Below are 13169 nucleotides of genomic sequence, written 5' to 3'. Positions count from 1 at the left end.
CAGGGAACCCGTTACAGGGTCTGCAGTGAAAGACAAACCATAGCCAGCTCCCAGCAGCTACCTGGGGAGCAGGGGAGCAAAGCCAGGGCTCACAGCTCTGAGGCCTCAACTCCTGCCCAGAGCTGGGGAGACTCCGACCTTCCGGTCACAGGCAAGGTGCAGAGAAGTCTGAGTGGACTTTTCCATCCTGAAACCCCCACGTCCAGGGCTCTATGCCTCTCCAGCCAGGCAAATTCCCACCTGCAGTCACTGAAGCAGGCAGCGCAGACTTGGGCTCACAGGGCACCTACCACAGCCTCGGGCCCAGCTCCGTGCTAACTGCCTACCACCTACAAGTTCACAAAAGCTGCTGCCAGCACCAAAGTGCCCTGCCCTCCCTGCTCACCCTGGCCCCCGAAGAGCCTGGCCCTCTGCATTTACAAAACCAAGACAGCTGCTTGGTTTTAGGAAATAAATCTAGCCAACTTGGTAACGGACCTTAAGAGTCCTCCCACCCCAACTTTTCCCATTCTAATAATTATTGGGGTGGAAATTGGAGGGTTTTCTTGCACTGATGACATCTGTCAAGCAACCGGAGACATGGGTTTTGCTAAATTCTTTTATTTTTTTGTTTAAATTTTCACTTCAATTTTAATTCTTGAAGAACAGCCTTGACAACATATATCGCACTCATTATAAGAAGCAAAGGGTTATATCAAAAATTATTAGTATAGAATCACAGGAAATCTGGTTTGGAACCAGAAAAAAATACAAAACAGATATAGATACATAGACACAGGACAATTTTTTTTTTTATAATTATCTGGAAAATGTTATTTTCCCCTAATTCTTGTTTCTTTTTTTTATGTGCATACGATGTTTAAATTTTACAAAAAAATGAAAATAAAGACTAGTATTTTACAAAATGAATAACAATGTTTGGGGGGTGTGTGTGTTTGTGTGTGTCTGTGTGTGTGTGTGTTTCTACATAGGATTCAGTCCACCTCCATGTGTGTTGTTTTCTGTACAGAATATATCCACATCCGTCCACAATAAATCCTGGAAGGTCCATTAGTCTCCTTCTGTTTTATTAAAATTTTCATGGTCCTGTCTTCCAAAATTGTTTTTCTTTTTCTCACCAGACACAAGGTCCTTTTTTCTTTCCTTTCCAACGTGTTCACAGATCTGATCCTAAAAAGAGTCTTTTTCTCCTGGTTTGCAGCTCGGGTTGCATTTGTGCAGGGTGGGCTGCTCCTGTCGTCCCGGCCCTCCTCCCCTCTGCCCGGCCTGCCCGGCCGCTGCACCCTGCATCAGCCGCCCGCTGTCCCTGCGGCTTTGAAGTCCAAAGCCCCCGCCGTCCTCTGAGTCTCTAGGGGGGCGGGGGCAGGTGGGAAGCGCCCGAGGTCTAGGAGCACTGGATGGACATGTAAGGCCAGTTGAAGCTGCTCCCAGACAGTAACATATCGCGGATGAGAGTTTCGATGGGGGTTTTACCTACCAAACGCACGAAGAAGAGCTGCTCGATAACCGAGGAGGACACGGTGCGCAGCGAGGGCAGTCGCAGAAGCAGTTTGCCGAAGCGGCTGGGCTGGTTAGGGTACTGGCTCCTCACGTACTCCTCCAGCGCGCACTGAGACTTCTCCTGCAGGCTTTCGATGTGGGCGGCATCCGACAGGCCACAGGCATCTGCCCGAGCAGCCACAGGAAGGAGAGACGAGGGGAGGGGGTACACCGTTAGGTCAGCGAATAGCGAAGTCACAAACAACGAGCCATTAATTTTTTTTTCTTTTAAGGAGCAGAGGGGAAAAAAAGAGAAATAGAAGGAAAAAGAAAAGAAATCCTCCCGTCCGTGCCTCCCTACTCCTTCCTTACCATTTCTTCTCCCAGGCCCCAATAAAATAAAAGCAAATCAAACCCCACCAAGCCTAGGGGAGCTGGAGAGAGGAAGCACACACATGCAGAGGCAGCAACCGCTCTAGTCCCTTTGTTTTTCCTCTTTCACCTTTGGATTAAATAATGTACGATGCTGGAGCCATGTTTGCTATGCGTAGCAACCTGTCCTCCGCCTGCAGGGGAGCGTCTTTTCCACTGTGCTCATTAAAGGGAGGACTTCTGCCCCTTTTGCCCCTGGTTTTGGTGTGTTCAGGAGCCCTGAAGAAATATGCAGCCTGGAGGCGGTTCTAAAAGGCTTCTTAGAGTCCCCCTCTGAAACCCAAATGACCCCAACCAGAAACCTCAAGGAGAACCTGGATTGTATAGTGAACAGACATGGGAGGGGGTAAGAAATCATGGGCTGGAGTGCCTGGAATCAGACCAAGCCCAAGCTTTAGCAGTACAGGATTTGTGATCCACTATCTATGCAAGCAAGGACTCTGCAGCACATCCTAAGTAAGGGTATACACTTCTATCTGTGCCTTAGATCAAGTAATTGAAAATTGGTCACATCTCTGTAAGCTGTATAATAATCAGGAGGAATATGGCTCAGTTACTCCAGGCTGCAGAAAGGAGACATCTTCGTGATCAGACACAAAGCTGGGCTGCAGGCAGCCGTTGCTGCTTGATAACCGAGAGGTGGGGAGTTGAGGGAGGACTTGGGGAGATAGGCTTCCTGTGGCAAGACCAAGGGAGAAAAAGGCACCTGTACACCATCTCAAAACATCAACCAAGGCTCCTTCTTGTTCTCCTTAAAATATTTCAAGACAGCAGTTTATACTCTATCAACTAACCAGAGGCAAGCAAATGAAAAGGAAGGTGGAATCACAGGAATGAAGTGAAGGCTTCCTCTCCAAGTTCAAACACCCGCATTGTTTCTTATATTAATAATAAATATTTTAAAAAAAGGAAGATCACAGAGGATCCCTTAGCCAGTCAGGAGGCTGACTAGAGATCAAAGGCAGAGTTTGCTAATATATAGATCTGGGAAGAAATTCATGCATGGCAGTGCCCCCAAAAGGACATTATATAATTGTGAGTGGGCAAGTGTGACTCTAAGAAGACACAGCAAATGATTCAAAATGAAACGTGTGTCTGCTAAGTTTCTGAGCTTTATGTCTCCATATTTCAAGAACTGGGATTTACAAAGCATTCTAATACCCTCATCTACAAGGCTATGGCCTTGAGCAAAAATACAAATAAACCTAGTGATAATTCAAGAGCTTCTGAGGCAGGTCTCCTTTGACCCCAGATCCAGACTGGGTTCCTCTCAGATGTATAATTACTCTAGCCAGCCATTTATGTGCATCCACACTCGCTTGACTTGGGAAGTCAGTGAGATTTTATTGCTAACAGGGTGAAGGCACGAGCACTTCGGGGCTTTGATACTTAGAGAGGGGACTGTGAGGCCTGCCCTTGGCCTTGCTTGCTAACCTGGTCTTGCTGAATGACCGCCATACAAACTCATATTTACTTATATCTTACTTTACATGCATTATCTGCCCATAGGGCCACAGAATCCCTTTCAGCCTTAGCGCAGTATGAAAGGGACCCATTGCTGCCCCAGCAGATTTTTTTTTTTAAAGGACCCACATGGCATCTCTTCAGGTCTGTAAAATATCTGATATTCACAACTGGGGCTCCCAGAGTGCGAGGTCACTACCTTCTCCCAGCTAGGCTACACCGAAGGAGACAAGCCCAGGGGAGGCATGCCTGGGTCCTGTGCTGGCTTTGTGAGTTCTTCACTCCTTCAGAGGCAGAATGCTTGTAGCTGGGCCCAGCTGCAAGGTGTCACCCGGCCAGCCTGGTGGCCTCCCTCGGGCAGGATCGGGCCTGGCTTCTCATTCTAGATATTCCTTCCTGCTCTGGGTATCTCTGCAACAGGATTCCCCCAACTGTGGACAGACAGTCTGAGCTCTCAGATCCACTGGGTGGTTGTGGTAGCAAAACAAGGTGAGCAGGGTGTGTGATGCAGAACCAAGTTACGCTCCAGGAGTTATATCCCAGATAAGAAAAGGAGGCAGAACGTGCAAAATCCATGTCTCACTTTTTATACAGTAGTGTCAATGTGGGAACTCTCAATATTTCTTCTACAGTATATGGAAAAGAAATTATGTAAATAAATAACCACTACTGCTCGGGCCCTCCTGGCCTAGCCTTTGTAGTGCACAGAAAGTATTTCATATTGTGCATTCAGAAGAGTTCAGTATTCAGGAAATATAGATGTAATCAGCTGCCATAACTGGAAATCAAAGTTATTATTGTGCTGAAAATGGATTTATTGTATTTATGTTAACTAGATGGCTCCTTTCAGGGAAAAGTCTCATTTATTTGAGGGAATATTTGGGTGTATGAATTAATGAATTTTTTTTTAAAAAAAAGTAAGTTCAGGTCATGACCTAGTCGTTGGATGCTGTCCAGAATATTAAGGATTAAACATACCATCCGGAGGCCAAATGTGAAAACCACCACAGGGAACCCCCGTGCCAGCTTCAAATACTTAGCCGGAGCAAACTTCGTTGGACAATATGTCTAAAACTGTCTTTTCCATCATTCAAAGTTCACTTAAAAGTTGGATGATTTTGAGAAGGCTTCCCATGAATTCCCTTCTGGCTAGCAATCAAAACAAGTTTAGTCAAAAGTGGAAATGTGTTGTATGGAAGAGGGGGGTGAATTACTACTGACAGCTCTATTTCCATTTTCAGATATTCTGCTTGCAATTTTCGAACAAAATAATGTTATTGTTCACTTCTCGGCCTCCCTTGTACCTTGAAGACTTGGTTCAAGAAACTTCTTTGGGGAAACTTTTTTTAAAGGAACACTTTTCCCAGGGATGGTTTAGGGTGGCAAGTTGAAAGAAAAGCATGAATAATTCCACAACCTTCCCTGCAGCCTGCACAGTCCTTGCCTCTCTCTGGGAAAGGGCATGAGATCAGAAAAGTCAAGGGGATTCAAAGAACCTTAGGGGGGGACAAGGAAAAGGAAGGTGAGACTTTTCTTGAGAAGACCTCTGTCCAGCTCCAAGTCACATTTCTACTTCAAGACACCTCACTAGATGAGATTTTAAAACTCCAGCTTCCCTGACACTGGCTTGCTTCCTGATTAATTTGGCTAAAGAGCCCGGTAGTGGAGAGCCAGCCAGGCCCCAGGCCTGCCAGAGCTAAACCAACCCGGTCGCTGCTTCCCAGGCTCTTTGTCACTTTTGAAAAACACGTTTCCATCAAGAAGACTTATTAAGATAAAATGCATTCAAACACCGAGGAGGCTATTCAATAAATCTTCCATTTGTTTTAAGTTCGCACTTTATCCTCTTGCAAAGAATAACTCCCTCTCCCACTAGCAGACCTGCATTTGCACTGAAAGTAAAAGGGGGGCAGTCCAAGTCCATGGCTCAGGCCACCCTGCATACAAATGAGATGCTCTTGTCTAAATAAATTATCTGCTGTTCAGATCGATATTAATACTACATTTGCTACATTACAATATTGTGCAAATTTAAGAGTCATTTTAATACAATGTAAATACGATTCTTCACGCATGAAAGCCAAGAAATATTGATAGATTATACCACTGCTTACTGTTCAACAAGGCCTTGGGAAAGGAGTTTTGCCATCTCTGCTCAAGAATGGTTTTAATTTGGCCTTTGGAGGTCCTGGCTCTAGGATAGATTTATTAAGATGGTTTATTTGTTCTCTGAATGGAGGAATTAAAAACAATAGCGCCAATAATGATGGTAAAACTGCAACTAACCCTACTCACAGTGGGCAAGGCCTGAGACCCAGTTTGAGCAGCTCTGTTCCCCACCAGCGTCCTTTCTGGCTTTGTTTATATTTCCCCCCATTACCTGCTGTCCTGGGTGTTTATATGTTTCCCTCTTGCAGGTTACAATAATAAAAGGCGGGCAGTGTTCTCAGAGGCTCAGACCAGAGCCTTCAAAGGCAACGTTAATGCACTTTCCTGGAAGTTAATTTGAACCATCTATCATAAGAGAAATTGTTAACATGCATGTTACCACTGCCCACATTTAATTTGATATTTTTAAGGCACTCTGTTAAATTTCCAGTGTTTGTGCGTTTTGCATGCCTATGAGATTTATCTCAGGGGTAGGAATCCTCCCATACTTGCGGGTTCTACAGGATTGCTTTTGTTTTTTATCTTTCTTGTTTAGGTCGAATCCGCTTTTTACGACCCTCAATAACCTCAGCAACTGCAAACATGAATGGTTTCCGATAAGGGAAAATCAGGCAGCAATAAAGAGGGATTATTTATGATTTATTTGCACGTATTCTTCTCCTTCCACCTCTCTCTGTTTGTCTCACTGTGTTGGGAAACTCAGCCGGGGAACGTACCACACAGAGGAGAAAGCCACATTCCCACGTTCTCTTCCTTCCTTCTCCTCCCCCAGAAACGCTAAGCTCTGGCACACACGCGCACGCACATCACACACACAAGCACACCGCACACACGCGCAGCCAGACGGATCCACGGCACCGCCACCCCGCCCCCCACCAGACACGCACCGGCCCCCGCTGCGGCCGGGCGCGGGGGTCCAGGCCGCTGGGCCTGGCCACCTCGCCGTCCCCATCCGCGCCGCCTCAGCTCCCGCACCGCCACGCTCCCAAGATGGCAGCGGCGCCACCGGTCGCTTCCCCGCGCCGGGGCCGCCGGGCCCCCCCAAGGTCGTGCGAGGGCCCGGCCGCGCCGGGCGCGGCGGCGCCGCGCAGGAGGCCGGGCCCGGGCGGCGCGGGGCCTGCGGTCGCTCCCGGCGCGGCCTGCCCTCCCAGCGGCCGCAGCCTCACCTGACGTGAACAGCACGATGGCTTTGAGGCAGCTGTACTCGGCCGAGTCGACGTGCAGCGCCTTGAGCTTCTCCACCTGCTCCTGGAAGATGCGGATGTGGTCCATGAAGGCCACGACGCGGTCGGCAGACATGGGCGAGGCGTGCAGGCCGGCGGCGGCCAGCAGCGGCGCCACGTGCAGCGGCATGGAGCACTGGGCTGCGTTGAGCACGAACAGCTCGCTCCAGGTCAGGCGTAGCAGGGACACCTGGTCGGTGATCTGCAGATCCGGGAAGAAGGGGATGTTGCGGGCCCACTCGACGGCGCTGAAGAGCAGGCGCGCGGCCAGCTCGCAGATGTTCTCGATGCCCATGATGTTGTTGGGCTGCATGCATTGGCTGCCGTAGCGCGACGTGGGGTAGGGCTCCGCGCGCAGCAGCAGCGAGATGTAGCCGGACAGGTAGCAGTGGCCGTTGAGGGGGTCCCCGTTGGTGAGTGCGTACTGGCCTGGATTGGGTTGAGTTGGAGGCATTCTTCCTCGCTGAACCGCTGACAAAAAGAAAGAGAGAAAAGGGGCAATGTGCATCCAGGGGGCTTGCGAACATCGCCGTGCCGAAGCGCACCCGACACAATGCGGAGCCTCTTCCCGAAGCCAAGGGCTCCCGGCGCGTCTTCTTTCGCTCTCGCTCTCACTCACGGCCCACACCGGGAGGAAATCTGGGGCGAAGCCCTCCAGCTCCGCGGCTCGGAATGCCCAGCCATCTCCTGCGCCCCTGGCCTTCCCAGCCCTACCAGAACTAGGCCTGACTTCAAGGCCCCCAGCCCGGCATGGCCAAGAAAGTGCTACCCACACCTCCACCACCACGGAATAACACACAGATTAATGAGATCCCACTCACCCCTCCAGAAAGAACCAAATCAGGGTAAAACAAAAACAAAAACAGGCGAAACCAGAGAAGGGTTGTGGTTCTAGGCAAACGCCTAGCTGCCTCTTCATTTGCAAGCAAGGAGGTTTTGCCCAAAACGTTTCCATAGTCTCTAAAAATGCTATAGAATTATCCTTAAAATAGATACAAGTTACATACCCTACTAACCACTTACAACTTTTGAATAGAAAACAAGTATCCAGCACCCCTCCCCTACCCACTCCTCCCCATCGCCCCACACACAAAGTTCTCACTGTTAAAAGCAACAGAAAATTGAAAAAATTCAAGAAAAAGTTCAACTTACAGTAGCCAAACATTATTGAAAAAAGTGGGAAATATAATTAATGTCTGTCCTGCGCGGTGCCACTGCAACCTGCAGCCAGCTTTTGCCCAGTGAATGCACGAGCTTGCAACTGCAAAAACACTGGATTCATTAACCATCTGAATGCAAAACGTAAGCATGCTTTGAGTTCTTAAAGCTGACCAAAGTTTTTTTTTTTTTTTAAATGTGTATGTTTTACTTCAACAATGCCAGCGTTTTAAATTGCCATGTAAACAAAGACAACTTTAGGAAAAGTTAGGGCTACTAAACTCTCCCCCACAACAAATTAATATAGATATGTCCATGTACACGTAGTTATCTTACTTCAGGTTGTACACTGTTTTCTTAAGTTTGCGTTGATTCTAATTTTAATGCATGCCCCAATGAAATTTAAGTTCTTGAAACATAACAGCTAGAATACTTTTTTCTAATTATAGTTTGAACTTGGCAGTTATTTTTCAATTAAATGAGAGTACAATTCAAAGTTGTTTTTTTTTTTTCAGATGCCTACAAAATCTCCCTGGAGCTAGAAATGAAGTCGTCATATTTGTCTCCTCCTTGAGATCTGAAGGAATTCAATTTCTTTTCTTGTGGCATATAAAATATAATTTTAAAGTCAATTACAAGAAGGAGTAATCTGCATTCTGCAAAATTGACTGGTTCACTAATTTGACTATAAGACATTTTTAATGATTGTCAGGAGATAAACTTTAACTGTAAATGGCTAAATATATTTATAAGAAAAGTACTGCATCTCTTGCCACATGAACATGAAGCATATCTAAATACAACATCAAAAGTTGTGTTAAGAGAAACCAAACCCATACAACACAGGGATTAAATGATGTGGAAGCTCCTGCCAGCTGCAGCCTATGCATTATAGCCAAATCAGAAGGATCGGTAAATGCCGTTGTAAATTGTAATTTGTATGCAGTATTTAAGCAGAGGGTGGAGTTTGATGAAGAAATAAAACGAGTATCATGCTTTAAAAAAAATGACACAACTATGAAAGCACGGTTCAGTCACAAACTTTCCTTTCAAAGTAGAGGGGTGAAAACAAGGCCACAGCTCTGGAGGAGGCGGCCCCAGCTCGGTGAAGAGGAGAGGGAACCAGTGAACAAGCCAGAAGCCCCCCTTCCCCCCTAATTAGACCTACAAGTGCAATAAATCTCACTCCTCTTTTTCCAAGCTAAGCTTCCAAAAGGATGATGCAGTAATGAATCTATGGTTCAGAGTACTCTAGTTTCCAGCCCTCCCCCATTTTAAATAAAGGGCATGAAGAGGTGGGGGGGAAAGTGGAATGAAAAAAACACATAAACAGTTTTCTGGGGGAAATAAGCACCGCTCCCCAAGTTCATGCCAGCACAGCCCCCAAGCATCCTCACGCACACGCGGGAAAGGGACACACACACCGAGCACAGAGAAAGGGGATTTTAAGCCACAGCTCACGATCCCAGGGACACAATCCTGAGCAGGCAGCGGGCTGGGGTGGAGGAGCCGGGGAGAGGAGCGCAGGCCGGGAGGGGGAGGCAGCGGCAGCGAGCTGGGGAGTTGGGGGGGGGGAGACGCCGGGGGAGGAAGGCAGCGGGGACAGGGGAAGCTGGGACGGACCGGGACCGCAGGAGCCCCAGCCCCATACAGCAACCACCCCCGCGAAAGAGAAAGAAAGAGGGCCGGGGAGGCGGGCGAAGCTCAGGGAGAGAAGCAGAGAAGAAATATTCACCTTCCCGCCTCATGCCCACTTTGAGGCACTTCTTGAGGCGGCAGTATTGGCACTGGTTGCGGTGGTGCTGGTCGATGGGACAGTTCCTGTTGGCACGGCATGTGTAAGTTAAGTTCCTGCGGACGCTCCTCTTGAAGAAACTTTTGCAGCCCTCGCAGGTGAATTGGCCGTAGTGCTTGCCGCTCGACTTGTCCCCGCACACCACGCACTCGATGTGCTGCTGGCTCTGGCCCGAGCCGGGCGGGCCCTGGCCCTTGTCCCCTGCCGTGCCGGGGGTGGCGGGCGCTCCGGGCTGGCCCGGGGTCTGCGGCGTGTGCGGCGCGCCCGAGCCCGCCTGCTGCTGCTGCTCGCCGGCGCCGCCGCCGCCGCGGGCCGCCTGCGCTGCGGGGTTGGGGCCGCCGGGGTTGCCCCCGGCCACGTCGTCCTGCGGATCTCGCCAGCTGCTAACTACCATTGCCATATCTTTGGGCCCGGGGAGCGCTGGGGGGAGCCGAGCTGCTCGCCGAGGGCCGTGGGGCGCGCGGGCGCGCCGGGAGGGGAAGGGGAAGGGGAAGGGGGGAGGGGGAGGGGGAGGGGGGGCCCACCCGGCGCCCCGGGGTCGCGGGAGCCGAGCCCGAGCCGGGCACCGGCCGCTGCCTCCGCCGCCGCCGCCGCTGCCGCCGCTACTGCCTCGGCCGCCCCGCTGCTGCTGCGCGCCCGCCCGCCCTGCTGGCGTTTTGTTGTGGTTCCTGCTGTTTTCTTTCTCTCTTTTTGCAGCCCCCCCAGGCTCTCAGGCTCCCCCCCCAACACCCCTGCTCCCCTCGCCCGCTCCCCCCGCGCTCCGATCCTGGGGGGGCCACGCTCTCCTTCCCCCCCTCCCCACCCCCCCCCAGCGAGCAAGCTCCCTTCTCTCGCTTTTTTCTTCTTCCCCAAGTTGCAAAATCAGAAATGGCACAGGCGGCAGCCGGGAGCGGCGCGGGGCGCAGCGCCGGGGGCGGCGGGCATGGGCCACGGCGCGCGCACACACTCACCCTCCGCCTCGCCCGCACCCCCGCGCACACACACACTCGCACACACACTCGCTCACCCGCGCCGGGCGCCCGCCCGCCAGCCGGCCGCTCGGGCTACGCGCTGCGCGCCGGCAGAGCAGACATAGAGGAAACCGGCGAGGGCGGCGGCGGCCGCGGTGGCGGCGGCGGCGGAGGTCGCGGCTGCAGGCGCCTCTGGAGCCGCCGCCTCAGCTGCAGCGGCGAGTGCCGCTGGGGAAGCCGGGGCCCGGGCCGGAGTCCGAGCTGGAGTCGGAGCCGCAGCCGGAGCCCGAGGCCGGGTCGGGGCCGCCCGCGCCGCCGCCGCTGTCCCGGCGGGAGCCCTCGCTGGGCTCGGGATTGAGGGGAGCGCGGTGAGCCGAGCAGGACGCAGGGCGAGGCTGCTGGCGACGATCAGGGAGCGCTGGTGTCGGGGGGCCAGGTCCAGGGCCGGACGCAGCCAGCCATTCAGGAAGGCAGCGCTGGAGAGCGGGAGGCAGCCAGCGAGGAGGATCACACACTTTGCTCTTTTTGTTGTGCCGGTGGCGCCGGGCTCTCGCTGCCTTCTTCTTTCGGGAGGTGTCGGAGGGGGAGAAAAATACAAGATAATTCACGCCGGCGACGAATTCACAGCGAAACAGAAAAAATAAAAATCAGAAGAAAAAGAATTGCAAAATAAAAAAAGCGACAGAGACATCCAAAGTAGGTCGAATAAATAATCCTCTTCTTTTCCTCTTTCTTGCTTCTTCTTCTGCTTCTTCTGCTATAACACACAGAGCTAGTTAAAAAAACCCTGGAGATCGCCCAAAAATGTTCTTTTTTTAGTATTTTAAATAAGTGCTCTTCAGCCGGGAACCAACACCCTCCCTCCAAAAAAATCGTATATGTATAAAATAACGATAAGAAGAATACGAAGGGGGTGCCTCCTCCTCCTTTTTTTTTTTTTTTTTAAGTTTAGCCCTCACTCTTTTTCAGGAATGGAGTGAAAGAGACAAGGAAGAAGGAGAAAAAGGATAGAAAGAAGAAGAATACGAGGGAAACAACTAGTAGTACATGTAAGAAAAGAGGAGGAGGAGAGAGGGCGAGAGAAGAGAGAAAGAGAGATTGAGAGAAAGAGAGAGAGAGAGGCGGAGGAGAGAGACAGAGAGAGAGAGAGAGGGAGAGGGAGAGAGAGAGAGACCCCAAAATTGAATGCGTTTAAACGGGAGGACTCGCAGAGCAGTGTTTCCGAAAGGGGGATCTGCGCGAATGTCTGTATATAGTGAACTTTGACACTACTATTGAAACTGACACGTTTCTATGGAGATCGCTGCCTTATATGGAGCTCGTGTCAAGGAGCCAAGAGAAGGGCTGCTGGCAACTGATAATCAAAGGCGACTGACTGGTCAGAGCCCTGAATCGGGGGGGAGAGAAAATGGGAGGCTAAGGTTAGCCAAGCCTCCCGCACGCCATTGGTTGGAGATCCCCTCCCCCCTCCTCTTTTTCTTTCTTTCTTTTTTCCCCCCTCCCTCTTAGCTACCTACTGACGGGGATGGCGAGGGGAGGAGGAGAGAAAGTGAGGGAGGGGGGTGTGCTTCTGACAAGCGCAATTTACATTGAGATCGCCCTGCGCTGCTATTTACTCTGAGACCTGATTAGTATGGGTCGTCTATGGTCACACACACACACACACACACACACACACACACACGCACACACGCACGCCAGAGGGGGAAGGGATGGCGAGGGGAAGAATGCTTTGCAATAGGTAAAAAGAGAATTAGAAGGAAATTATTTTGATTTCTTCTGAAAAGTTTGTGAAATTAGGTTCTATGAGCGTGAAGAGTGTCATTGAAAATGTTAGGAACATTTTAAATGGGAATTAAACTCTTACCATTGTAATGATTCGTGAAATATACTGGGTTTGGATTGTTTTCCTCTTTCATATATAAGTGGATTCTGCTCACTTTGTATTCATTTAAGAAACAAAGTAGGGGACTCCGTATTTTTTGGTCCAAAGTATATTTTGGTTTTAAAATTACAGCTTTAATTACAACAAAACGCACTCCTGGAATTTGCAGCTCTTGCCACCAAATCAATCCGAATCAACGGTTTCTCTTCATCCCAAAGATGATTTTAAAAATAAAGTTTTCAGTCAATCTGATTTTTCCTTCTTTCTTCCTTTCCCCTCACTTTGGTATCTTCAGGCTGTTCCAAACTAAACAACGCTTCAACAATTACTAATAAAACAGTAGTAAGTGCTGCTTATATTTTTGGGAGGAGGGGGGGTTAGTGCAGTCAAATCTCAGTCCCACAAAAAGAGGAAAGGGGTGTGAGAGGGAAATAAGATGGGAGATGGGGGAGGGGAGGAGGGAGAAGGAAGGAAGGCAGGAGAGGGGAGAGAAGGGGAGGGAGAAAGGGGGGAGAGGGGGAGAGAGAAAGAGAGGAGGGAGAGAGAGAGAGGGAGAGAGAGAGAGGGAGGGAAAGAGCGAGGGAAAGAGAGAGGGAAAGAGCGAGCGAGCCGGA

The 13169-nt window shown here is 50.4% G+C and overlaps 1 protein-coding gene across 2 annotated transcripts; it reads right to left on the bottom strand.

Moving 5' to 3' along the window:
* Positions 1-584: 584 nt before the first annotated feature.
* Positions 585-11931, bottom strand: NR2F1 (nuclear receptor subfamily 2 group F member 1). Of its 2 annotated transcripts, none has more exons than XM_032476105.1 (3): positions 9661-11931; positions 6711-7238; positions 585-1665 (listed from the first exon to the last, which is right to left on the bottom strand). In XM_032476105.1, exons 1-3 carry the CDS (start codon positions 10118-10120, stop codon positions 1385-1387), a joined length of 1269 nt encoding a protein of 422 aa, XP_032331996.1. In that variant the 5' UTR covers positions 10121-11931; the 3' UTR covers positions 585-1384. The 2 variants fall into 2 exon arrangements, with proteins under 2 accessions (XP_032331996.1, XP_032332004.1); XM_032476113.1 differs by lacking the exon at positions 9661-11931 and adding an exon at positions 7920-8468.
* Positions 11932-13169: the final 1238 nt, after the last annotated feature.

This window comes from Camelus ferus, chromosome 3 (assembly GCF_009834535.1).
Source record: "Camelus ferus isolate YT-003-E chromosome 3, BCGSAC_Cfer_1.0, whole genome shotgun sequence".
NCBI lineage: Eukaryota > Metazoa > Chordata > Mammalia > Artiodactyla > Camelidae > Camelus > Camelus ferus.
This window is presented reverse-complemented; position numbering and strand designations above follow the sequence as displayed.

Coding starts and splice junctions, on each gene's coding strand:
- NR2F1 (XM_032476105.1), bottom strand. CDS start 10,120: ATGGCAATGGTAGTTAGCAGCTGGCGAGATCCGCAGGACGACGTGGCC. Junction 7,239..9,660: donor AGTGGGCATGAGGCGGGAAG/GTGAATATTTCT, acceptor TCTTTTTGTCAG/CGGTTCAGCGAGGAAGAATG. Junction 1,666..6,710: donor CATCGTGCTGTTCACGTCAG/GTGAGGCTGCGG, acceptor CTGCTCGGGCAG/ATGCCTGTGGCCTGTCGGAT.